At 48.1% G+C, this 27,163-nt stretch overlaps 1 protein-coding gene across 3 annotated transcripts; it reads left to right on the top strand.

Moving 5' to 3' along the window:
* The first annotated feature begins 421 nt into the window (after positions 1–421).
* Positions 422–25,278, top strand: DDI2 (DNA damage inducible 1 homolog 2). Of its 3 annotated transcripts, XM_051637362.1 has the most exons (10): positions 422–584; positions 5,149–5,278; positions 6,266–6,496; positions 9,316–9,442; positions 11,831–11,958; positions 13,076–13,204; positions 13,955–14,058; positions 14,457–14,646; positions 18,872–18,934; positions 19,029–19,126. In XM_051637362.1, the coding sequence occupies exons 1-9, from the start codon at positions 447–449 to the stop codon at positions 18,886–18,888; spliced, it is 1,194 nt and encodes a 397-aa protein (XP_051493322.1). In that variant the 5' UTR covers positions 422–446; the 3' UTR covers positions 18,889–18,934; positions 19,029–19,126. The 3 variants fall into 3 exon arrangements, with proteins under 3 accessions (XP_051493322.1, XP_051493320.1, XP_051493321.1); XM_051637360.1 differs by lacking the exon at positions 18,872–18,934 and having other exon boundaries at positions 19,029–25,278; XM_051637361.1 differs by lacking the exons at positions 18,872–18,934; positions 19,029–19,126 and adding an exon at positions 16,716–16,894.
* Positions 25,279–27,163: the final 1,885 nt, after the last annotated feature.

Genomic DNA, 27,163 nt, shown 5'->3' on the forward strand with positions numbered 1-27,163 from the left:
ACACTGAGAAGTACAGGGAGTCCCCAGAGGCACACCGAGGAAGATGGGGCACCCCAAAAAGCAAACGGGTGACTTGAGGGACGCCCCTAGAGCCTTGCAGCCCCTCACAATGCTCACAGAGCGGGCTGGGGAGGAAAAAAGGAGCTGAAAGGTGTGATCCCAAGAAAAATGGGGGGAAGCTGAGGGGGTGGGAGCCGCGGAGCACCCCAGAAGAGTCCCACTGCACCCGTAGGGTGCTGTTTTGGGGCGGAAAACACGGAAATGGCGCTGGGGTTCTCCGGCCTCGTGGAGAGGGTCCCGCCCCTCTCCCGCCAGGCGCCCGCCGATTGGCCGAGCGCCCTTTGATTGACGGGCGGCCCCTGAGGGCGGGCGCTTTGCGACGGCGGCGCTTGGCGGCGGCGGCGCTTGTGGGCGGCGGGGCTGGCGGCGGCGGCGGCGGGTCGGCCATGCTGCTCACCGTGTTCTGCCTGCGCCGCGACCGCAGCGAGCTCACCTTCTCCCTGCAGGTGGACGCTGACTTCGAACTCCAAAACTTCCGGGCTCTCTGCGAGCTGGAGTCCGGTATCCCGGCGGCCGAGAGCCAGGTCAGGCCCTGCCCGCTGACGGGTGCGCTCCCCAGGAGCGGGGGGGGCGCGCTCCTTCGTCCCCCGCCCCAGGGGCTGGGTCCCCTGGGCTGGGAGCGGTTTGTGTCCCCCCTGCAGCCCTCGGCGCCTCCGGATCCCGGCGTCTGGGGGTTGTTCGGGTGGGGTGGGCGCGTCGCTGTCCCTCCTCGCGCCGGCCTTTCCGTTTTGATGAGAAGCGGGTCCCTTTTCCCCGCAAAATCTTCCTCTTCCCCGCGGGGAACCGTGATGAGTCGATGTCTTAGCGGGGTCGCTCCGGGAAAGGCTCGGTCGCCTTCCGTGGTGGAGCCAAAAGGGGAGAAGAAAATTGGGTTTTACTGAGTTTTCAGAGGAATTTGGTGTGTAAATGAGGAAGGATTTGGAGTGAGAGGGATGGGAGTCAGAAAGCAGGGAAGGTGCCAGCCCGTGATCTCCTCACACTCGAGGGAACGAGACTGGAACACCGAGGAAAGTGTTTATTTATCTATTGCATTCCTGCCCCTGTCTGAGGTGGAAAGGGCAGATTGAGGCTTTTCCCTCCCCTCCTTTATTTTTTTCTTACAGGAACCAAACGGGGCATCCACCTGCTCTCCCCTAGCACAGCTCCCCTCCAGCCCAAATTCAGGGCTCCCACTTTGTCAGCGTGTCAAAAACTGTGGTGTGGGGTTGGCTCGTGTCCGTCTGCCCACCCACCTGGGCTTTACTCTCTGTTTTGGGCTCAGTCCCGGTTTTTTTTGTGATTTCTCCCTGTTTACCAGCAGGGTGGACCGGGCCAGGTCAGCTCCTTTCCTCAGGGTGCCGGCCGTGCCTGGCAGTTTGGGGAGTTTTGTGGTCATGGCTTTTGCTTCCTGAGCCTTTTCCAAGTCTGAAGTAATAAAACACTTTTCCAGTCAAGCAAATATTAGTCAGCAATGGGGAAAGAGCTGAACTGGCAACCCTTGAAGTGGACACGTTCCTCACTGAGCAGGTTCCTGAGGCTTCACCCATCGTGTTTTGTATTATATATGTCTGCCTTTGGCAAGCCTTTTATTTTGGGGTGAGACGTTGGTTTTGAGGGGGAAGCAGGCTCCAAAGCCAGGGTAGAAAATCGAGGTGAGGTGGGTTTTCTGAGTTTTGGAAGGAACCACCTCACATAAAGGCTCCAGCAAAGCCCCATTTCTGTGTCACTGCCACCCAAATTTGCAACTGGTGATGAGGGACAACTTGGGTGCGTGGGATCTGTGAGCACACAGTGGCTTCCATATCTTGAGATGTGTGGAGTGTAAACTCATCATCAGCTCTGTCCCCTTTGTGTCAGGGTAACCCACCAGCTCAGGGTCTGTTAGGTTATGAGGGGTCATGGATTTTTCTCCTGCAATTTTGCCAGGAGTTTTCTTGCTGGTGAGTTTTTTGCTCCACCTCAGTTAAACTGCTGCACAGTTTTGTGATTACATTGGCCACAGGTCACAGGGATCAGCACTGCTTTTTGTAGCCACCTCTGCTTCCCTTCTGCTCACCCATCTGCCATTAATGCATCATCTTGCTTCCTTTTTTTTTTTAGTGCTTTCCAGCCATGTATTTATTGTTCATTTCTCTCCTGTTTCTGCCCAGTGTTTTGAGGACCTTCAGTGAGGAGAAAATGATAAAAATACAAGTTATCAGTGAAACAGCTTGTTGTGTAGAAGGATTTTGTGTGCTCAAACCATCCTCCACAAAGAGGCAGTTTGACATTTACCAAACTTGGTGGCTTCCTGCTGGTTTTCCATAACCAAGGCACACGTTCCATTAAAAGTGCCACATTGGCACAAAAAAAGAGCATGAATTTAATAGTGAGGGTTGTGCAGGGAGGTGTAAACCCCCACTGCTGTGTGTGGAGGAGGGTTAATCCCACTGGTATTTTCTGCTGTTCTGTGACAGGAATTGGGGGTTCTTCAGTTTGGGGTGGAGGTGAGCAGGGGGCTGTGAGGTTTGCGAGGGATGGCAAGGTGGGGAGGGTGTTGGGAGATAACAGGGACAGCTGCTGGAGAGCTGTAGTGATAAGAGGAGCTGGGTGAGGAGAGGGGAAATAATTCAGCTTATGGTGGTTTCCTCCACAATCAAGGTGGAGGCTTTTCTGGAGAGGGAACGGGGACACTCGGCAGAACCTCGTTCTTCTGGCAGTGCTGTTCATTCCCTTCCTCTCTCTTTATGTGCCATACTCTCCTGTCCTTGGCTGTGCACAGGAAGGTTTAAGAGGTTCTGGGTTTGGATTGATTTCTGTTTGCTGGTGGTATCTCACACTCTGGATTGGGGTTCCTTGCTCCATAAGGAGGTTCTACCCTACAAAACCCAACCACTGTGCCGCCTCGGTGCCTCCATCCCTGCCCTGGTCACTTCCAGGGGAGCCTGTGTCCAGGACCTGGTCCAGGTACAAGTTCACTTACAAAAATACACCACGAAGCAGATAATCAAAACACAGCAAAATTAAATCAAGGAGTTTTAAGAGCAGAGCAGGATGGGTCAAAAGTGTTTCACGCCGTGCTGCTAATGGCTGTAGAGTGAGTGCCAGGCCCTTAATTCATTGTCTGAGGTGTTAAGGCCGAATGCCCATAAATCCAATCTCAGCAAGATGACAGAGGTAAAACCTCACTTAAACTGATTAACTTGTCTCCCCAGAGTGTGCAGGGAAACTGCCATTTAAGATTTGTGCCTGCAGCTCTGCTCTGTGACAAGCTTGTTGTCTCTGCGGGCAGCGGCGTTGCCCGGTCAGGCCGGGCGGGAGGCGTCCGGTAACGTGAGAAGATGCCCTGGGACTCTCCCCATCACAGCCTAACCTTAATTATACTTGAAATGTCTTGCAAACCATCAGAGCAGAGACTGCACTCCTTAATATAGCTGCAAACGGACGCATGTTTGCTTTGGAAGGGACCCAGTCTGGTGCAATAGCACTGAGGCTGTTCAGGGTGTCGTTAAGAAGGTAGGAAGCTCGTGCTTGCTCCTCATCTCATGCTTCTTTCCTTCTGGTGGCTCTGGTTTCTGTCCTACGTGGTTCTTACTGGTTTTGCTTTTTCTGTCTGGTCTTTGGCACCCCCTCTGATGATCGGTCTCCCCTTAGAGTGTGGTAGCGGGTTTCTGTGTAATACTTCTGACTTGTTGCAGTAAAGCAGTGAAAGTCTGGAGCGCCTTCCAGACCTTAAGATCTGTGGTAATTGGGGTTTCTTTGGATCTACTGCTTGCAAGAGAATCAGGTTGAGCTGCAGCCCGTCCAGGCAAGGCCTGTGAAAGCTTCTCCCACGCGGCTTTGCCAGTCCCGACCTGTGGCAAAACCTGTTGTTGCTGAACCGGCCTTTTCCAAAGCGGGTCTTGCTAAACTAGGTAGTAAACCTGAAATTTGATCATATGCCCCACGGGTTTAGGCTGGGTTCTCTGGCTCTTCTTGCTTTGGACTCCTGCCAGGGGTAGGAGGCTGTTGAACCAATCTGCCCAGTCTCTGCACAGAAACCTTAATGTTTAGCAGATACCGTTTTTGAGAATTTTTGTTCCTGTAACACACGTTTTATTTCTTTTGCTTCCCTGTAACTTTGGACCATCTGTAGGTGTTACAGATCTAATGCTAACAGAAATGTTTAGCACATTCCCTGGGCACAGGTTGCCCAGAGAAGCTGTGGAAGTCCCATCCCTGGCAAGGTTAGATGGGCCTCTGAGCAACTTGGTCTACTGGGAGATGTCCCTGGCTATGCAAGTGAGTTGGATCTAGATGATCTTTAAGTTCCTTCCCAACCCAAACCATTCTATGTTTCCATGGTGATTATTCTTTTTTGTCTCAATATGTTTTTAGGTTTAATCTGTGGACCCCTTGTTAAATCAAGAGTATTGTAATAGAGAATGATGTGACTTTGTGTTTGATAGTCAAAAGAAGTTACTTCACCACCACAGGCTGACTACAGTCTTGGGAGTGTTGTCTTTGGGTGCTGAACCCTCAAGCCTGGACAGAGTTACATTACTGAAGTAAACTGGAAATGGCTTGAGGTCCCTGTAAAACTGGTTATTCTGAGGAACCATGTTGTGGGAAAAGGCAGAGATCTTAGATCTTGGACTGGATCATCCATAGATCAATCCTGATTGATGCTGCCTGCGTGCATGCGGTTGGTCCTTGGTCAATAGGTGCTGATTTGGGGGGAGATAATGCTGCACAAGATGCCTGTGACTTGTGTAATGGCAGAGATTGGCTTTTGGAAACATGTGGCAAACAGCCCTGGTGCAAGGCTTGCTTTCCTGTAATGATCTTGGCCTCTAAGAGTGACCAGCCCTTCCCTGAGATGCTGGATTTCAAGAAACCCTGGCCAGGTTTCGATAAGACCAACTCCTTGTCATTGTCCAACCACTTATTGTTGAAGTCTTTGTGTGCCTGAGGTAGAGGTGCTTTTGGCCAGGCCTGCCCGTGCCTGCAGGGAGAATTGTACACTTCCCTGCAGGAGCTGGCTCCAAGGGACTGACTAGAATGCTTTCCCAACAAAAAAAAGGTTAAAAAAAAGAGCAAGATCTGCTTTGACCCACATGGTGTCCTTCATTGCACTCTCTCCATGGGCAGATTGTGTATGCAGAGCGGCCTCTAACTGACAACAACAGATCTCTGGCTTCCTATGGCTTGAAAGATGGAGACGTGGTGATTTTACGACAGAAAGAGACTGTGGAGCCTCGACCCTCCATCCGTTTCCCAGGTGAGAATGGATGTGTGCTAGCTTTTGCTCTGGGCATCCAAAGATCTCAGTATTTATCAAACACCAACTCCATCTCGTGTCACCCTCCTTTAGTACCTCACTAGGCAAAGCATGTAGGCAGGAGCATGACAAGGGATGAGGTGCGGGATTTAAAAATTGGGAAAAGGGCTTGTTATTGAGTATTGTTTTTTTTAAATTCTAAGGAAGTGAGTACCATTTTACTGTTCTTTTGGGGAAATGCAGCGAAAGCAAGAAAGTTGACTGGTTCAGAACAGCAGTTTTTGCAAAGGCTTGTGAAGTTTGATACAGCTGCTGGTTCCCTTCCCACCCAGTGTCGTGGTGCAGTCACGTGGGGTCTGTTCTGCTCAGAGACAACAAAAAGTCTGGACAAACCCAGCAACACAATCATGCAAAAGACTCCTCAGATGAGGTCTGACTGGAGCCTGGCTCCTCTCTCCTGCCTTCTGCAGTGATTCCTAGCTAATCCCCCTCATGAAATAACGCTGGAGAAGGTGCTACTGGCTGGGAAGGGCGTGGGAGTGTTGCTTGAGGTCCCTGTCCTCTTGCCTCAGCTGGAGGATGGGTACCTGCAATGCAGGTCTGCAGAAATGTTACTTTTTTTTTTTTTCCCCCTGGCTTTTTTTTTTAATCCGAGAGGTTCAGAAGCACCTCAGAGACACTGGGATTAGCCTTGTGGATCCCTCTCTGTGGTACTCACATTTGCGAAGCTGGAAACAACCAGTCTGTGATGAGGAGATAAAAAATGGGCCAGATAGGCTAGAGCAGCTACCTGAATAGGTGCTGGCATTCCTAACCCAGTAACCTGAGCACGTGGCCGTGCTCCCGACACGGATCTCTGCTCTCAGAATCCAGCCTCGTGCTGGAGCATGAAGAGCAGCTCATCCTTCCCGGGGTTTTCCCGCTGCGTTTTCCCAGCAGAATCTTAACGGCGAAGTGCCGACGCCTCTGACCTCTTTTTCCCTCAAGGTTTGCCTAAGATCGACTTCAGCAGCATCGCGGTTCCTGGGACATCCTCTCAGCAGCACCAGCCCCCAGCACAGCGGCCTCGCCCGTCGCCTCCCGACGCCTCCTCGTTCCCTCAGGGGCTGGACAACCCGAGGCTGCTGCGCGAGATGTTGCTGGCGAATCCCCACGAGCTGTCGCTGCTGAAGGAGCGCAACCCGCCCCTGGCCGAGGCCTTGCTCAGTGGAGACCTCGGTGAGTCGGGTTTTCCATCTGCAGGAGCTGGTTTTTTAGGTCTGTTTGAGCTCTTGATAAAAGGGCAGACACAGGTTTTTTAACTAGCTGGGATGTGTCCAGCTCTGGGGTCCCCAGCGTAAGAAGGACACAGAGCTCCTGGAGAGAGTCCAGAGGAGGCCACAGAGATGATGGGAGGGCTGGAGCAGCTCTGCTCTGGAGCCAGGCTGGGAGAGTTGGGGTGTTCAGCCTGGAGAAGAGAAGGCTCCAGGGAGACCTGAGAGCAGCTTCCAGTGCCTGAAGGGGCTCCAGGAAAGCTGGGGAGGGACTTGGGACAAGGGCAGGGAGGGATGGGATGAGGGGAATGGATTAAAACTGGACGAGGGGAGATTTATGTTGGACATTGGGAGGGAATTCTTGGCTGTGAGGCTGGTGAGACCCTGGCCCAGGTTGCCCAGGGAAGCTGTGGCTGCCCCATCCCTGGCAGTGTTGAAGGGCAGGTTGGATGGGGCTTGGAGCAACCTGGGCTGGTGGGAGGTGTCCCTGCCCATGCAGGGGGGTTGGATCTAGGTGATCTTTAAGGTCCCAACCCAAACCCTTCCATGATTCTATAACAGTTCTTTGTTCACTGCCAGCTCACTGATGATGCTGATAAAAGGTGCCATTTGGGAGCATTCAGGGCAGAGGTCCTCTCCTTCTAACTAGGCTATTTCTGGCAGGTTATACATATTTCTCCTTGGCTTCATTAATATCCTCTGTGCTCTACTCTGGAATATCAGATCCACAGAGAAGTTTCTGTGAAGACAAATGGCTCAGCTCCCAGCTTTTATGCAAAGACTCTGATTGTGCATTTTTCCAGGCATGCTTTTGTATTTGTTGCATCCCAGAGCCCACTGAGACCTCAACAGAGAGCAGAGGCTGTAAAACCAGCTCTGTCCATAATGGTGAGCTGGTTTGGGAGTGGACATTTGGGAGAGGAGAATGAACAAGTAAATGCTGGCTTTAGGGAGTTTTTTCAATAGGAGTAGTCAGAAATGTTGAAGTCTCAAAGTGCTGAGGTATTTTGGGCACAGTTGAAGCCTAGTACCATGCTTTGAGCTCAAGTATGCTTTCAGTGTGGAAACAGAGAGGTGTTCTGGACATCAGAAGATGTGCTGCTAAAGCCCTGCAGTCGTTTAGGTAGGAAATAAATCCTCTTGAGTTTGGAGAAGTGAAGGAAGAGGAGGAGCTTCCAGCAGGAGTCTTTTTTCCCCCTCTTCCAAGAGTACATCCTAGTGGCTTCTCTCAGTCAAAGGAAGCTAGAGAGGAACTTGCATGGATCTTATCAGCCTGCTTCATTCTTTCATTCTGACTGTAGCTCATCTCCAGAGTTAAAACCATGTCCTTTGCACTTTCAAGCTTTTTCACACCTCTTGTGAGCACAGTGTTAATAGTGCATCATCTTGACAAGATGCGCCACTGTTGACAGAGGGAATAAGAAGTACAGCCCAAGACACCCAGAACCAGCTCATCTGATCTGTCCTGTCTTGTTGTGCACGTTAAACTTGGATTCAGGTGCACATTACACTTGGATTCAGGTGCACATTACATTTGGATTCAGGTGTGCCTTTTCAGTCCCAAGTGGCTGCAGGAGGAAGTGGGGTTGAATCTGGTTGTGCTCTCATCATTCCATACTTCTCTGGGTATCTGGGCACAGCTCTGGCTTGGCTGCCAAGATGTCCCTACAGATCTGTGCCATGTGTTGGTGCCAAATGCTTCACAAGCACTTCAGCAGGCACCTGATATACAAAAGCCTAATTAAAAAAAACAAAACAAACCAAGAAAACTTCCCCAGTGCCTTCATGAACAGGTACCAGCCTTGGAGCCAGTGAGTTTCTTCATGGGAACTGCATTTCTAGAAGGAAACCCACAACTTACTGTGTTTACAGAGCTCAGTTTATTGTCAGATCCTTTTGGGAATGTATGTGATCACATCCAAGTAGTGAAAACCAGTCAGAGGCCATGCAGAAAGCGGGGATCTAAAATCTGTGTCCTTAAAATGTGGGGCTAAACTTTGTGAAGCAGGTGACCAGTCCTGGACCTTTTGATTTCAGTGGCAGGTGTGCAGCTTTAGGGATCATTCTGTCTCTGTCTTTGCCTGTGTTGCTTGGGTTTAAAGCAAGTTTTGTCCTTAGCCTCTTTATGTCTTAGAGTTCTGCATTTGCTCTTTGCTGGATCTACAGGCTGTTATTTTCCTGGGTATTGCCGAGTGTAAAATGGGATAGATCCTGCAAACTGTTCTTATAGGTGAGCCATCTTAGTGAGAGCTGGGAAATGTTGTTTCTGTCTCTGTCTGAAGCTTTTTCAAAATACATATACACTCAGGCCTCTCATTGGAATTGTGCAAGTTCTGATTTCTGCTTCAGGTCTCATTTATCTGCTGTTTTTTAGAGTATTTGGCAATTCTTGCCTCAACAGAAGAATGAATCCCTGTTTTCATGCAGCTCTTTGTTTTAAATATTGTTGTCTTCATGTTTTTTCCTGTGTTTCTCCCATATAAAAATGTATGCACAAGGAAACTGAGCTTGCTTGTGCTGAGTTTGGGTAGCAGGCACAAGGAGGAGCTCTCTCCAGTTGGCTTTCCATCTCAGGGGGTTCCCAAGCTTTGCCACCCATCTTTTGAGGTCCATCCATCTGTGAGGCCCATCCATGCTGCCTTCAGCTGAAGCCCTGTGTGCCTCAGCTGCTGAGTCCAGCCCTGAGTTCATGCTGGCATAAAAAACTGAGGTTGCTGTGCCAGAACTTGAGTTGTAAGAGTAATTTCCAGTAAAAAGCATTTGTGTTTCTCCTTGTTACTGCAGAGAAATTCACCAGGGTGTTGCTGGAGCAACAGCAGGACCGGGCCCGGCGGGAGCAAGAAAGGATCCGACTCTACTCAGCTGACCCTTTTGATCTGGAGGCACAGGCCAAGATAGAAGAAGACATAAGGTAGCAAACCAAAGTCACCTGCAGGCTTTGGAGGTCTTAATGGTGCTTTTTTCCACAGGATGCTTCCATCCATGGTGCTTTACATTGGAGGATGCAGGAATGTGCTTAGATCCTGCCTTAAGATGCCTGTAGGGCATCTCTGAGCCAACTTTGCAGGTGGGAAGGTTGGGAGTTGGGGACATGGAGGTACACACCCCATCCTTTAGATGTATCCATTTGAGCACAGATCATGAGGGGGTAGCATGACTGTCCATGCCTGTGATGTCCCAGAGATGTCCAAGCTGGTCCACTCTGAAACAAGGGCCCTTGTGGAGAGCACATAGTCCAGATACTCTGGTGAGGTGGCACTTGGGTGTCTGGGGCACGCTCTGCACTGGAGAGCTGGACCTGTGTTGATGTCTGAGCTGAGCTCTCTGCTCAGCTCCATGGCATCATTCCTCCAGCTGCCTTTGAGACTGGGTTTCATATTTGCTAATTGTTTTGTCTCTGGCTAATTCCAGACTCTGAACATCACTGCTGTCAGAAGAGATGTTCTGGAGAAATATGTTCTGCTCATCAGTGCTCGCTCCCTCTTGCTGTCTTCCAAATGTAATTGCACTGGGCTGAGGCTTGATTTCCTAAATTGAGTGATAAATTCTGGAGTCAGAACATGATGGATGTTTTTTTCCCCCAGTAAAGAAATGTCCTTGTGGCTCATAACCAAAATTCATCTGTATCTGAAGGGGCTCCAGGAAAGCTGGGGAGGGACTTGGGACAAGGGCAGGGAGGGATGGGATGAGGGGAATGGATTAAAACTGGAAGAGGGAGATTAAGGTTGGACATGAGGAGGAAATTCTTTAGTGTGAGGGTGGTGAGACCCTGGCCCAGGTTGCCCAGGGAAGCTGTGGCTGCCCCATCCCTGGCAGTGTTGAAGGGCAGGTTGGATGGGGCTTGGAGCAACCTGGGCTGGTGGGAGGTGTCCCTGCCCATGCAGGGGGATTTGGGACTGGGTGGTCTTTAAGGTCACTTCCAACCTAAACCAGTCTGTGATTCTATGGTAAGAGCCATTCTTGTATTACACTTGACAAGATGTTGGTGCTGGAGGAAGGCTTAGCTTAGCAATGCAGAAAAACAGACATTTGTAGGTAGCAGAAGACGGCTTGGAGGCACTGGAACACCTACCTTCCCCTGAGCTGAGGGACAACTAAAGGAGATGTGTCCAAGGCTGTGCAGCAGTTAGGGAACAGTCTGGGCTTCTAGCAGACCCCAGATTTCACACCTCACTTAGTTTCTCTGAACTCCTTCCTTCATTCCATGTGCTCTGCCCAAGATTGGAAGCTATTGCAAGGATCATATATTTTTTGGGATACATCTCTGCCCTCCAAGTGTATCTGGGGTGGAGAGAGTGTCAGGCACAGAGACAAGAGGATAATGGATGTGACAAGGAAACAAAGATTAACCACTGTATCTCCAGTGTAAATAATCAAGGACAGGACAATGTGTGGCTCTGCTTCTCAAATATAGGAGGCAGGACAGACTGGCAGCAGGGCACTTTAGCTCCTAAGTGAGCCAGGTCAGGATGCCATTAGGTGTTTTCCTTCCCCCCCAAGAAACCACATCCCACAAGCTTGTTGTGGGAAGGCTACCAGGTTACAGAAGATGAGGAACAAAGGAGCTTGGGTTTCTTCCCCTACTGAGGGGGAAAACCAAAACTGTTTCAAAATTGGTTTCAAAATGTTCTCCTTTTGGTAGATAAAGGTATTTCAGATGCAGTCACAGATACCCATCACTTCCAAGATTACAGTAGGCACCACAGTGGGCTTCTTGAAGAGCATTTCTTCTGTAGAGTTGAATCTGCAGCAACAGCCTGTGCTCATGGTGATGTTCTTGCTGTGGTTTTACTCACCTCCCTCCTTTCCTATGCCTTGAAAGGGAAAGATACCAAGGAAACATTGGAGAATTTTAATGTTCAGCTGCTGTGTGGGATTCCAGCTTTGTAGCTCCTGGCAACATCTTCATCGTGTGCCCTCAGTGCTTTGTTGTAGAGTGACTAATAAACACCCAGGTTTTTCACTCACAGGTTCTCCAGACTAGCTCTGTGGTGACAGCTTTCTGCTGCAAATAGAAGGTTATCTGGTGCTGTCGTGAGGCAGGGGGTTGGAAGGAGCCTCCCTGCCTGCTGGGGGAGTGACTTGGTGTCTTTGGGTTGAGCCAAGATCATGACTAGCAGCCCCCCTAAGCAACCTGTGTTCAGCTAATGGGACAGTCTGTAGGGCTTTAACCCTGCTGTTTGTAGGCTGAGCAACACAGGGGAGATGACCAGATCTGTCTGTAAGTCAAATGGATGCTTACAAGGTTCAGCTGGTGTAAAGTCTGATGGTTTTTTTCTCTCTTCTCCATTAAATTCAGGCAACAAAACATTGAAGAAAATATGACGATAGCAATGGAAGAGGCTCCTGAGAGCTTTGGCCAGGTGGTGATGCTGTACATCAACTGCAAAGTCAACGGACACCCAGTGAAAGCCTTTGTTGACTCAGGTGAACTGCCCCGTTTTCATCTCTTTCTCCACAGTCTACTTTCCCTCACTGAGGGAGACAGTAAATGTTCCAGAAGTTTTGCCCAAAAATTCCATAGTAAAGCAACACATTACAAGGTTCAGGAGGTGATTCCCCCCCTTTACTTGGCTCTTTTGAGACCCCACCTGGAGACCTGTGTCCAGCTCTGGAGCCCCCAAAGTAAGAGAGTCCAGAGGAGGCCACAGAGATGATCCAAGGGCAGGAGCAGCTCTGCTCTGGAGCCAGGCTGGGAGAGTTGGGGTGTTCAGCCTGGAGAAGAGAAGGCTCCAGGGAGACCTTAGAGCAGCTTCCAGTGCCTGAAGGGGCTCCAGGAAAGCTGGGGAGGGACTTGGGATGAGGGCAGGGAGGGAGAGGACAAGGGGGGATGGATTAAAACTGGAAGAGGGGAGACTTAGGTTGGACATGAGGAGGAAATTCTTTGCTGTGAGAAGGTGGTGAGACCCTGGCCCAGGTTGCCCAGCGAAACTGTGGCTGCCCCATCCCTGGCAGTGCTGAAGGGCAGGCTGGATGGGGCTTGGAGCAGCCTGGTCTGGTGGGAGGTGTCCCTGCCCGTGCAGGGGGATTTGGGACTGGGTGGTCTTTAAGGTCCCTTCCAACCCAACCCATTCCATTCTATGAAGATTCTGAAGCACCTAATAGAGATCTGAGAGCAGCCTGGGCACTGTTTAAGGCAAACGGAGCAAATTGTTGAGAGAAGAAGCTCACATGAGTGGTTGAACAGCCCAAGGCAAGGCTCCTGTGGGAATTTCTGGGGCTCTGGTGCCAGGAGGGTCACTGGCACACCTGTATCTCACCACATGGCACAGATGGGGGGATTTCACGTGCCTTTAATGCTGTGCTTCCCATCTGCAGCCTTCAAGGGACAGTCCTTGGGGTTCTTCCAGCTCTACAGTAACTTTCCTGTCAGTGCTGATTCAAGGCAGTGGGATTCCCAGGGAACCTTTATGCCTTCATACAGGTGCTGATGCAGGCAGGTTGATTTCCCAGCTGCTGAGTGCAAAATCTTAAGTCCTTCCAGGAGAAAATTCTGATTTATGATGAACTGTCAGGAACTTTACACAGTTGTTTCTGCTGGTAGGTGCCCAGATGACCATCATGAGCCAAGCTTGTGCTGAAAGGTGCAACATAATGAGGCTGGTAGATCGACGGTGGGCTGGCATTGCCAAGGGTGTAGGGACTCAGAAAATCATTGGCAGAGTGCACTTAGGTGAGTACTGGCATTCTTGGGGCAGCTTTAGCTGCATCTCTCACAGTCTTGGCACCAAGGAAGATTTGATTTCATGCTGTAACTGTTAGAAACTGCTGCAGAGTACAGGAAAAGTGCATCTGCAGTATGTTTGTCCTGGGCACAGCAGTCAGGCTTCTGTCTCATTTAATGCTTTTAAATTGAGTTACCTCAACACTGTTAGGTGAGGGAGTCCTCAGTGAAGAGGATGTGTTCACTCTTGGTGCCAAAAATGGGGCTAATGTGGAGTAGTAGGATCTTTCCTATCTGGGGTGGGACTGTTGGGCAGTACGAGCTGCTTGGGAAGGGAAGGGCTCCAGTCCTGTGGAGTGTTTCGTATTCCTTTGGGAAGAGAAGGCTGCCTGTGCCCTTGTGCAGGTTTTCTGGATGACAAAAGATTGTCCTTGTTGTCTGACAAATGGATTCTTTTCACTGTTGTTTCTTCTCAGAGTTGTGCTCTGAGGAGCTGTCTCCAGCTCCTCTGGCTGGGGGGTCAGGTGAGCAGCACTGAAGGATCTAGCACAGGTCGGTTTTCAAATCTTGAACTGGGCCTGAGAGTCCCTGGGGCTTGCACAAGGCCAGGCTTTCTGTGACCAGCTCAGTAGGTCAGAGCTGTAGTTTCAGATACACCCAGCAGGTCTGTGCAGGCCTTTCCCAGGAGATGGAAGAGCAGAAAGCAGATTTGTTGAGGTGTGGCCTTGCAAGGTGGCAACTTCTCTCCTTGCGTTGCAGCTCAGGTGCAGATTGAAGGGGATTTCCTGGCATGTTCCTTCTCAATCCTTGAGGAGCAGCCCATGGACATGCTTTTAGGACTGGATATGCTGAAGAGGCATCAGGTATGTTTCGAAACAGTTCCTGGCTCTTCCAAGTGAAGTGCCAAGTGCAACATAAATGCCCTGCCTATGAATTGTTAGGATTTTTCCAAGGAGAGTTGATAGTAGATGATCTTCCAGCCAGGCAGGCCAGAAGTACAGACACTACATAAAGCATGGATAGCCATGGGGTGTCTGGATGCTCCCTGAAGGACTTTGCTCTCATCAGAGCTTTCCACCTGAATGATTTATTACAAATCAAGTCATATGGAGCCCTTTGCCTAGAGCTGATGCTCTTGGCCCGCTTTGCTTTACTCCAGCTGTTCCTGTGGGAAATGGATTGTTTAACCTTGTTTCTCCTTCTTCTCTGGGAACTCACTGGCTCTTACACAGGCCCCTGATGTCTTGATGCTCTTTCACAGTGTTCCATTGATCTCAAGAAGAATGTACTAGTGATTGGCACCACTGGTTCCCAGACCACTTTCCTCCCAGAGGGTGAGCTCCCGGAATGTGCCCGGCTGGCATACGGAGCCGGGCGGGAAGACGTGAGGCCGGAGGAGATTGCAGACCAGGAGCTGGCAGAAGCAATACAGAAGTCTGTAGAGGAAGCAGGTACCAGGAGGAGCCCAGTTGAAATATTAATTTGCATCCTTTTCTTGCTGTGTATCAGGATGTCTGCCAGCAGCCCCCTTGTCAGCCCCAAGGAGACACAGTCTGAGGCAGCATCAGGGAGTAAATGGCGGAGAGAAAGAGGGGGTTATTCTTGCTCTGACTGCATGTCTCTCTCTCTGTACAGCTAAATCTGCATGAAGGCATTCAGGGGTGCTTTCTGCTTCATTTGTGCTCTCCTTCCTTCCCTGCCTGTGCAGGGGGCTTGGATCTAGATGGTCTTTAAGGTCCCTTCCAACCTAAGCCATTCTGTGATTCTTCCTACCTGCTCTGGTGTCTTGGCCTTTGAAGGTGTGGAGATGAAAGGTTGTCTCTGGCACCTGTTCACCTGGGTCAAATTGCAGTGCTAGTCAGGAAGAGGTGGCTCAGCTGGGTGATATTTTAGCAGCCTCACACGTGGACAGCTTTGTGGAGGCTTCCACAAATCCTGCTCTTAATAGCTGCAGCATATAAAAATAGAGGAGCCACAGCAGGAAGTATAAATCTCTAGACAGAAGATCAGGACAATTTTTAGAAATACTACCATTTCAGCATTTTTTTCCCTTAGAATGGTGCTTGTGCCCTTGGGAGGTGAATTGTTTCCCTTACTGAAGGTTATTGTTGCTCCAAATTGCCAAAGAAGCAGCTTCATCATCAGCCTTAAAAGAGAACTTTCACCCTCCCCATAGATTTGTTCCCTGTGCCTCTGGAATCCATAGGCTGCGCAGCTGCAAACTGGGTTACAGAAGAGTTTGGGAGCTGCAAAATTTAGTGGAGATGCCAAAATAAAGCTGAGCTACCAGCCAAACTGCCTGAAACTCAGTTTTTCTGTGTAACTGCTCCCTTAATTTCAGCATATGCTTTTGACTAAAGGAAAGCTTCAGTATTTTTTCCCCTGCTGTTACAGTGAAGCTGTGAATACCTCACAGAGTGTGTTTCTTAAGCCTTTCTGAAATTCTTAAAAAGAACATTTTATGTGCAAGTGTTTTATTGAGACTGTTGAGTTTTACTATGAACTTCTCCTCTGAAAGCATGCAGTAAGATTCTGCTTCCTGCACACATGCAGAAATCTTTTCTGGGTCATGTTTAAGCTGAAAAAGCTAATTTATTTTTTATTTCATTTTTTATTCCTAGTTTTTTCAAGGCTCTAGGATGCCCATATTTAAAACTGAACTGTGATAATCATATATATATATATATGTGTGTGTGTATATACATACATATTTAAAACCAGTTGTAATGTACTGATGTTTTCTCTAACACTTCCCAGTTTGCTGCCTGATAGTCCAAAGAGTAATCAGTGACTTTCTTGCAAATAACAAAGGTATTTATACTAAAGGGAAGCACAGGACTGATCTTTAAGGTCCCTTCCAACCTTAACCATTCTGTGATTCTAGGACTGCATTTATTGGTCCCTTTGACCAAGTTTCTTCCATAAATTTTCCAGAGGTGTAAAAGAGGAAGGCCTGGCTTTAATGAATCAGCAAGAAATGGTTTATTGAATGCTTATTAACTTAAGTTGCAGCAAGGAGAGAGTAACACAGACACAGATTTGACTTTGCCCCTGTCAGGTTGTGACAGAGCTAAAGGTCAGATTCAGTAGCTTGGGCTTAGTTCTCTGCTGAAAGGGTCACATAAAAAGCAAACCTCAGCCCAAAATACATGAATCTTTACAAGAAAAGCATTTTAGTCGATTAATTAAAAATTAAAAGTGCCTAAAATTACTCATATCAAAGCTGCTTATGTGCCAAAACAGTTCTAAAGACCACATGGCTTTGTTCAGGCTAGTCAGCAGTCTGCTGTTCTCCATCCGTGCTGAGCCCTAGAGGAATGTAAAAGATGTATGAGAATAGGAAATCCAGTTTGTCTGTTCACTTAATGTTTGTAGAACACCCCTGCACAAAACTAAGGTAGGTCTTTTTTAGATGGACTGTGTCTTGGACAGATTACAAGCCTCTGGCTCACAGGCTGTATCCTCTAAGATGTCAGAATATTCATGTATATCCCTTCTTCCTCTCTTCCAAAACTAATAGAAATGAAAGAACAGGAAGCTGGAGAGGGAAGGAACACAGTGCAGGCCCGGAGAATCTCAGCTCCCCACAAGAACTCTTGTGTTCTTTCATAAACAGCTTGAATTCCTGCAGCCTCCTGGTAGATGGTACCACAGCAATCACCGCATGTATCTGTAGGCTATTAAAGTTCTCACTTTGAATACACCTGGATTACTCTTGAGCTTTATTTAATCACCTGAAGCTGACTTCAGCAAGCCTCATGATTTCTGTCACCTGACTTGCTGGTGTTTCAGCACCTGCAGCAGGGCAGCTGAGGTGGTAGTGGAGCCCTGGTGTGTTCTACTGGGATCTAGATCTTCCACAGCTGCTTCATGTCTGTCATCAGCTTGCTCTTTCCTGCCAGGACATAGAGTTTCCCTCCACCACTGGCAAACTTGGGGACTATGGAGGATTTGCAAAGCTGCAGTTGCTTTGGGAGGAAGCATATTCAGCTAGCTGACTCCATGTACAGGTTCTCATCCCAACAACCTCCACACAAGGAGGGCACTGCCACCACATGTGCAACCCTTACCTGATACAGAGAGTTTATCCCTGGTGGTGGAGAAGGGTTTGTTGTGGGTGTTAGCTGGATCCATGTCCTTGGTGGGGCTGGGATCCAGCTCCTGTAGCTAGCCCAGGAGGAGGATGGCAGTGTCAGAAGGATGACACTGAGGAGTGTGTGTCAGAACAGGAGCTGCTTCTGCTTCCTAAATGACTGCAAATCCCTGGTGTGTTTGGCTGATCAGACCCTGATTACCAACCCACTGAGTCCAAAGACAGTTCTGCTTCCTCTCTAGAGGTCTGGCTTGGGAGCAGAGAGGGAGAATGTAGTCCTGCCATGTAGAAACAGGAAAAGATGCCTCCACTTTTCATCCAGCCCCTGTGTCACAAGCCTCTTTGCCACCCTTTTGAAAGATGAGCAGCCTCAAAATCTGTAGGATAGTTCTGGCTTTTTAAGGCTCCAGGATTGCCAAGTTGCTGTAGCTGCATTAGGACCAGATGTGCAGCCAACAGAAGGGATTGCTGCTGGATTTGATAGCCCAGTGTATCATCAGAGATGCAGTGTGGTAGCATTTCTGTTTAATGGAGAATAAAAGAAACTAGTAGCTGAGGTGAAAAAGGCAGATTTCTTCCATGGTGTGCAACTTAGAGGAAATCCTGGCTGTGCATGTGAGCGTGGTTGGGTGTCCCCCAGTAGAGCTGGTTTCAGTAAAAGCAGAAGGACTTAAGGTAAAACACTGGTATGTGTTTAAGAGCACAGAGTTTGGAGGAAGGGAAAGGGAACTAATGCAATGAATCATGAAGCACAAAATCTGGATCACTGTTTGGGTATCTGAGACTGGACAGAGCAGGGCTTTAATGGCAGAACAGGCACTTGTGCAGCAAAGGTCACGTCAGTGATTGAACGAGAGCACGAGAGCTGATCTATTAGCAAGACTGGACTATTAGCAAGATGAGTGAACTTCATTAATCTGTCTTGATAACAAGAGCCAGTGTTTGCCACTGCTGATAGAGATCTGTAATTCTTTCCAGAGGAGACAGTGAGCTGGGTTTGACTTCTGGCTGTCCCTTCCTTTGCTTTGCTCTTCCAAGTCTCGGGCAACGGTTCCTTTGAGGGTTTCTGCCGTTCACCCCAAGATCTTTACACTTCCCTTTTGCAGCAAGCTGGTGTTTGCTCACCTCCTCCACCTTGTGATGCCACCAGCCATCACAAGACAATAGCAGCTGGGAGCATAGTTACACAATCGTGGTGCTCTCTTCACTCTCATTTCCCTGAAATGTGTCTCCTGAATATCTCCAGCCAGACGGAGAAGAAATCAGGGCAGTGTGAGACACCTGCCTTGTGCTGCACATGTTATGTCCAGTATGTAGTATCACCCACAGACCACTTTGCAGCGTAGATACCACAGAACTGCCTTTAAATTGTTCTGCAGCAGAGTTATTTTTGACTTGACATAAGGAATTTCCCAGGCAGAACCCCTCTGGAAGGCAGTGAACATGAGGAGCTCCTGCCTCTCGCGTGCTGTCTCCTTGGACAGTCAGGAGCGGAGCTGCCAGGTTGCAGGACTGTCCCCATGCATGTGGTGTGCTCTGAATGCTAACACAAGTTTGGTGTGTTTGTTTCCTAATCCAAACAGAACGTCAGAAGCCTTGATGCATGTAGTGTGTGTTTACTGCAGCTGGAGTGGGCCACAGACCAGGTATTTATAGCCATTGGTTGATAAGTTTTCGTTACTCCAGTGAAAAGTGGGTCTCGTGGGTCGTAACAGCTTCTTTCTTTCTGTCTTCTGTTAGAGAATAGTGACAAAGAAACTACCTCACTGGGAATGCCCTCATTACCAGCTTCTGATGGGTTTCAAAATCCAGTCCAGTCTTCAGGACTCAATTCCAAGATCTGTAATCCTGAAAATCAATTACTTGATCGTTCTGTCTCTGCCCCTGCTTCAATTTGCTCATCCGAATCTAACTGCACGGAGCCCATTGATCCTAGAGCCATCAAGTCCTTTGAGTCTCCAACTGAATCCCAGATAACCCCAGAAAAAGAACATTCTCTCTTATTACAGCATCTTTCCAATAAGGCTTCCTTGGCAAATGACAGCCCTTCTCCCCAGATAGGGGAGGGAACCTGTTGCAATCCAGCTTGCCTTTCACAGAAGACACTCAAAGAAACATTTATTGCTGACAGTCTAAAGGAATGTAACACTGAAGAGCAAGACTGTGGTCAGGAACATCCTTTGGAAGTGATAAAAGACAAGAGTTTGGCTGACACTGCTGCTAAGGATGGGCAAAAGAAAGCTGTATGTCTGTCACCAGAACAGGAACAAAAGCATGAGCTTCCCATAGGTCATCAGATGTGCAAAGAACCAGAGAAGAAACATCTGGAGAAGCAAACTGAGACAGCTGACTCAGAAGCTCCTTGTCATGTTGGTGAGGTTGAGAAACCTGTTGCAGAAGAAGCCAGCCAGCCAGAAAATCCTCCTACAGAAACCACAGGAGAGGGCCAGGAGAAAGCAAGTCTGTCCTGTGTGAAAGGGCATATCCAAATGTCAGCCTCCTGTAGCTGGATGCAGACGGAAGCCTCCATGGAAGTAGATACAGTTGAGCAGTCTGTAGTGGAAGCACATGGTTCAGCAGGTGAGCAGAAGAAGCAGGCTGAGAGCAAAAGTGTGCCTGACCTGAACTTGGAGGCATTTTCCATGGAGGTGGAGTCTCTGAAGTCTGCTTCCTCCCTGGGTGATCCACTCTCCACCAGTGGTAGCCCATGGTCTAACAGCACGAGTGAGGTTTCTGCAAAGTATAATGAGTTGTCTAATTTAGCAGCTGAAGACAGCTCTTGCCCCTCCAGAATCCATCGGCTGGACACAGATCCAGGAAGACCTTCAGAAGAGCCATGTTTGTCTCTAGCATCAGCCTTGAAAGAGCTGCACAAACTCCTGGTTATCAGTCGGAAAGGAGGATGTAAAATCCTTGCCTCTGAAGAAGTCTCTGAGCTAGAAATGGTTCACCAAGAGCCAGCACCACCGTGGAAGGGGCTTTCTGGCCATGAGCAGAAAGGCCCGGATCCAGCCAGCCAGGAACAGAGTTGTTCCTCCTATGAGGTGAGGTCTGAAGGTGGAAGAGCAGAGGGGAAGCAGCCTTGTGATTCTGGCATAGAGAACATCAGCTCTGGGTCTGTTGGTCATGCTCAGTCAGCTCTCAGTGAAGGTGCTCAGGAGAGCCAGAAGTTTTCATGTAGGAGTGATTTGGTTGTGGTGAGTTCTGCAGCAACATCTGACCAGCAAGAGAGCTCTGAGCGGGTGGAGGTTTGGGTGGAAAGTTCTCTGAGTCCAGCTACTCCCACTTTGGAGCAAAACACATCTGTTTCCTCTGCACCTGCTTTGGCTGCAGCTGCACCTCAAGGTACTCAGAGCAGTACAGGAGCACCTGGGAGAAACAGCACTTCTGCTTCTGGAGGTGGGTGTGAGGAACCAGTGCTGAGCCCACCAGCTGGCTGTGCTGGACTTGCCTCAGGTGCTTCACCATCTGCTTTCCCCGTGGCTGATGTTGATCGGATCCTCAGCGCTGGTTTTACCCCTCAGGAAGCTCTTGAGGCTCTGGAACAAGCAGATGGAAACACAGATCTTGCTCTTCTCATTTTGCTAGCCAAGGGTATCATTGTTCCTACCTAACTGTGGAAGAGGTAGCTGACTGGGGTGTCTTTTCTTTTAAAGGACATATCTAAATTACACACCACAGTGTACAAGCAGAATGTCGAGCCAGAATTTTTTAAATCATTTGCAGCCAAAGTAACTTGTCTCCCGTTTCACTCATTAGATTTGGCCTTTTAAAAGAAAGCAAAACGTCCTAGTGTTGTGTGGACAGGATAAGCTTCTAATTATGCCTACTGGATGAAAATCTTTTCATTTAAATGTACAATTTTAGAATAAGCTCCAGTGTTTCTGAATATAAAGCAGAAGCCATTAAGATCACCACCCTGTCCAGCACCAAGCAGATGGTGAAGCTGACTTGCCCGTGGGTGCCCAGCCCAGCGCGGACGCAAAGCGGCGCTTGTCTAGAGGGACTTTGGTGGTTTTGTTTTAGCTCTCCTGCTCTTTGTAACCCCATGTCCCACCTGGGGTGCTGTTGAAACTATTATGGCAGCTACTAAAGGTATGTAGATGCCCACAGATGTGTAACCCTTTGTGAGAGGAGTGAAGGGGAGGGGGGTGGTTTGGAAGCGTGTGGTTTTGTGTGTGCACAGGGAAGGCCCATGACTGTTTTTGCCAAACCCTTTCATGCTCTTGGGCCAGTGTGCTCCAAGTTTACAATGTGGGGATAGAAGAAGGGAAGGGATAGAATTTGGTGCTACCAAAACTTGCAATGTTTTAACTTATTTGAAGATGTGCTGGTATTAACTGGGGAGGGGGGGGAGGGAAGAGGAGTCTTTTACATTTTTTTTTCTAGCCTTGCCCAAATCATGTTTCCCCCATCCAAAAGAACAAACTCAACCACTTGAAGGCAAAAACTGAATGCTGAAATTGTTTAACCAACCAATCATGTGTTATGGCTCTTAATCCCCCTCTGCCTGGGGAAGAATGAACTGTTTCAGTGGATGCATTCTCTCCATACCGAGCAGGGATGTGATTAGAAGAATGAAGAAATCTGCTTTGCACTCGTTTATTTTGATTTTGGGGGATGATAAGCCTCTCAGCTGTGGAAATGCAAACTGCAGAAAGCCCATAGTGGCTGGTGAGGTACGAATTTAATACCTCTTCTAGAGCCAGGGCTCCCCAATAGGGTTTATGAAACAAATGCACTGACATGGCTTCTGCATTAAAACCATCGTGGCCTTCTGGGAAGTCCCTGGTGAATAACCTGTCTGTTGAGGACTCACCGAGGCTGAGCTGTAGGAAGCTCTTTCCAGATGCTTTTTTTGGGGGGGGCATGAACTACTTGGTGATGCTCTGCAGAGCCCCAAAACACTGTTGGGGCTGGGGAAGGAAAGTGTGGCTGAAAGCGTGATACCAAATTTTAAGTAGGAATTTCTACTTAGTCCCATGTGCAAATCTCTGAGGTGGCTTTGTGTCAGGTGTTCATCTTGAACTCTGCTTTGAGCCAAACCTGAAGGGGTGGGTCAGCAGCAGCTAGAAATGTGGTTTTGTTCATGGCTTTCATTTGTCATTATCATTGTCTCAGGCCTGTGTTCCTGGTGTTTTGTTTGCCCTGGTGCTTCCCCGTTCGGCCTGCGTGTATGCTGGGCTTTAGTCATGCAAGGAAGGTGGCATCTAAAAACAACTCAAATTTGGTTTCATTTGTCAAACCGCAGGAGTTTCTGATGTCAGGGAGCTGTGGTGCTCAGGTTTTTCGTAGGCACTTGGGCAGCCAGGAGATCCTTTAGAATAATGAAGAGCTTTAAGGCATTCCTCTGTCTATCAAATGGAGCTTCTGCATGAGGTGTGAACATACCAGCCAGGGCTGGAGCTCCCAGGTATGTTGGGCTCACATCCCACTCCCTGAGATGCTGGGAAGCAGTTCTTGGCTCTTTGGGAACCCCCTTGCTCCTGGAGCAGCATTGAGTAATTCACTTGAGGCTCTTTTCAAAATGGGTTACTGAGGCAAGATGACAGATTTACCATCTTTACTGGGCAGCTGGTCAGAGTTGCCCCTGCTGAAGCATTTGAAATATTCTCCTTACAATGAGCACCTCAAATTAACAAAAGGCCCCTCTGAAAAGGGTACAGGAGTAGTTTGATCAACTGTCTCTGTAGAAGCCTTAGGAAATAATGATACATAATAATTAGACCCATTCCCACCTGCATCTGGCTCACTGTCAAAAGCAGCAACAAGAATGAAGCTCCCAGGTCTCAGATCCAGAGCATCCTCAGTCTAAGCAGCTGAATCTGCTCCTGATTCTCACCACGGGTCTCAGTGAGGTGGTCCTGGGAGCACGTCCCCACCTGGTGCACAGGTACCAGCTGCAGGTTGACCCTATTGGACACACAAGAGCTACAGGTTCATCTGCTGCAGCTTCTTGAAGCACCAGGTGTTAGCCAGCCAATCTTAGACCTGTTTTGTATTTATACTTTAAATGTTTTTAGAAGCAATTGCTAATAGCTAGACAAAGCACTGCTGCTTTGCACCAAACTGGTTAAGGCTCTAGTTTTATAGCCACGTTTACTTAGACCGCATAGACTGAATTGATGCTATAAAAGCTTTAGAGTATCAGCCAACTTGCTTCAATGCTCAGTTTTATTCTTTGTCAAGTATAAATTTTGAAAACTGCCCTTCTGCCAAATCCGTACTGAAGCATTTATCAATAGTGCTAGAATTTCCTGGGTAACTTTCTCTGAACTGCTAGAAGCAAAGTCTGACCCCCAACTGATAAATACCTGTAAAACTATTGTACCAAGTTGGTCCAAGCCTGGTGATTTAAATCTCTTGATTCCAGAGCCTTGCTTTGAGTGAATGGCTGCGTGCTGCTAAATTAGAGAGTAATTTCTTTAGGAGCAAGATTTGTGTTGGAGAAAATCTGGGCAATGGTGAGTATTGAAGGTGAAAACAAAATGTAACAGAACCTGTATTTAGCAAACGCTGTCTAAAAGTTTGTCTTCTGTTTCAGTGTGCTTGTGTGTCCTCCCTGCTGTGTGTACATCCTGTGCTCAGCCTTTAGCAATCCCTCAGTGCTTCCCTGGCCCACAAAGTGGGAATAATTCTCTTTAAGCAGGGATGGCAGACTGCTACAGCGTGTTGATCAGAGCTGGGGATCAAGGTAACACCAAAAGCTGTTCAGGTTTCCGAGGAGCTGTGTATCCTGGCCTAAAATAAGGCTCTTCAGTCTCTTCCTCATCCTCATTAATCACTTCTGCAATCTACTCATGTCACATCAGCTTAGCAAAATGATTTCAGGATGGAAAGTCCATCTGTAGAGAATAAAGCAACATTTGGAGGTGGCTTCAGGAAGAGGACAGCACCTGTGGGGACCCTTGTGGGTCTGTAGAGGTTGTTTCTGGGTGTTTCCTGAAGCCACTGTGATCATGGACCTTGCTGTTGGTTTCTGGGATCTTTTCCTTAGAGATCCTGAAGGAATTTACTCGGCCTCTGGAATGTGTTACCTGAGGCTCTGGGCGGGTTTAGAGGTGATGTTTAATGAAGTAACATCTGAAGGTATCTGGGCACAGATAATTCTGACAAGAGGAGGAAACATTTCCTAGTGACAGTCCCTGGCATGTTGACCTGCTGCTGGACAGAGCTGAGCTGAGCTGCGTTTTCGCAACAATCTCTGCCTCGTTGCTGCGTACGTTCAACTTCCTACGTAGACACTTGGTCTCCAGGACTGTTAACCTTGTACCACCTGGACACGTTCCCTTCTTTCTGTCTTTGTGTCTCCCTCTTGCTGTCTCTTTTCCTCAAATGTAGCAATATTTAAGTGTACTTGCTGAATGCTTAACTTCCAGATCAGTTTTCTTTACAACACTATGCCATTTACGAATAAAGCGAGGAGCAGGTCCTAGAGGTTTCTTCACCAGACTTGGACTTCTTGCTGAACAGCTCCCCAGAACTCTTAACGTGAATTCAAAGTGGAGAAATCTAGAGGTATTTTCCTGCCTCTCTCAGAAGTCAGCTTGGGAAACGGGGTCTGTTTTGTGTACATCATTCCCTTCTGAAGTGTTCAAGAGATTTCTTCCTGCACTGTGTAGACGTAGCTTAGTCCGTGATCCAAATGCGCAGCAGTTTGGGTTACTCTCTGACTGATGCTTTTTAGCTTCAGAGTTTTACAAACTCACTTAAGGAACTTGAGGGAATCAATACTCAGGAATCCTAAAGCTGGTTTGCATTTGTGTCATTTACTCTTCTGGGCTGAACAGACTGTGGTTGTCCTCGCAAGGTGGCTGAAGGGAGGAGTGGTTGTGTCATCAGAGAATGGGATGTGGTTCTGCCCAAAGTAATACACACTTGATTCTTTTTTTTTTTTTTTTTTAATATTGGGGGACTGTTTATCAACAAAATTGATGTGTAAAAAAAAATAATTTGATATTTAAAAAAATGAATAAACACTTTATCATAATGTTGCTTGATCGGTCTGTCTGTATTTCTCATCTTTGCACTCAAATCCTTTCTTGGCTTTTTTCCTCAAGCAAACAGAATTTCCTTAAGTGCTGCCATTTTGAAGATGAATGAGTAGAAATCTGTGGTTAAAACTACTCCAGTTGGCAGGGCCTGAGAACAGGCATGATAAAAGTCATGTATTCCTCTTCTATGGAGATGAGCTGTGGAATCCTTCAGGCAGGACTCGGAGGACAATGCACAGGGTAGCACTGGATTGGAAGACAATTGTTTTGTGGGTTTTTTTCCTGGAGCTGGAAGCTAATCTCTTGGGACATCAAAAATTGGGCATTTTTATCCCTGGGACGCTCATGATCATTTTTCAAGTCCCATCCTCTTAGTGTTGTGTCCTAGAGCAGGTTTTGGAGAGGGGGAATAAAGGATCTTCCTCCTCTGAAACTTGTGGCAGACTCAGCTAACCCTGCAAAGGAGCATTGGTCTCATGGAGCAGTGATTCCTTTTTCATAGCTTGAGACACATGAATTTTCCTTGAGACAAGCACTGAGTTTTTGACCATTTTGAAGCTCAGCTATCCAGAGGGCAGTATGGGTTAGTGCCAGCTAAGCAGAGACACTCCAGCACCAGGGTTATGAATCAGATGCTGTGACAAAGCACTTCTTGGCCAGTGGTTTCCTCCTCACGTGTTCAGAGCTCTGCCTGTGAGACTGATGTCACTATTACAGCCAAGTCATGTAATTAAGGTGGGTATTAATTAGGAAAACTACATTTTGACTTCTGGTCTTGGGGTGAGAAAGGGGAAGGTTTTAACATCTGGGCTGCTATGGCACTGTTCATACATTGGGCAAAATGTTGGTTGTGATTAGAAATAGGAATAAATCCCAGCAGAAGAGCTAGGAGGTGATTTAAGCACTAAATGCTCTAATTGAAAACTATTTGGAGTGCTTGGTCTTTGTCCATTCTGCTTTTTGGAGATGGTCTTCTTTTGGTTCTGTGGGCAAGTGCAAATTAAACACAGTTACAGCTTGTTCACGTTTGGGATTGTCCCCATCTGTCTGAGTTGGGGCATTAGCACTTAAATCTGCAGCACTTTGAAATCTGCTGCCTCTTTTTTGGCTAAGAGAGGTTCAGACCCTGTGTAATCAATGTAAAGCTTACTGCAAGTTGGTGCTCTTCCCTTAGTAATCCTTTATAGACAGTTCAGGAGTAGGACAAGGGACTCCCCCAGAGGTCTACTTTAAAAATGGCTGATGAAGAGTTTTCTGAGTAGTCATGAGCGTGCAGAAGCTGCCTTGAGAGTAGTAGCTGGATGCAGGGAGGTGAGTGAGCATTGCATCATAGCACTTCCTGCACCAGAATAATTCAGAGAATGGTCAACAGAAGACACATGACTGAGCCCTCATAAATTCTGCAGTGACACTCACTCAGGTCCACTGCCTCCCTTCCCTGCAGTCCCGTGGTTGTAGCACATGCCTGGTGTTGCTCTGCCAAGTGAACCACTTTTTGGGCAGGTTTGTCACCAGAATGGGATTTGGGAAATTCTGCAGGGCAGCCTGGCTTTTGATTCACTCTGGTCTCAGGTTGATTATCTGCTCTACCTCTTTTTTCCCCAGGGGCACAGTGGGGGCAAAGGATCCCCCTCAGAAGTGTCATCATTCCACTATGACATAATTGTCTCTGACAACAACCTTCCTAATTACAAGGTACTGTCATGATTGTAAATAAAAGCATTGAGTCACCCAGGCAAGGGTGAAATCCCTCCCAACAGCAGCTGCCAAAGGCGTGTCCAGTTCTCAGTCCCTTTGTTAACAAATGAAAATGGGAAGCCTTTTAAAATCAAAACACTTGTGCCTGCTTGTGGAAACAGAGATGTGCTCCCAGGGCTGCGT

This window comes from Apus apus, chromosome 20, assembly GCF_020740795.1.
Source record: "Apus apus isolate bApuApu2 chromosome 20, bApuApu2.pri.cur, whole genome shotgun sequence".
NCBI classification, from domain to species: Eukaryota; Metazoa; Chordata; class Aves; order Apodiformes; family Apodidae; genus Apus; species Apus apus.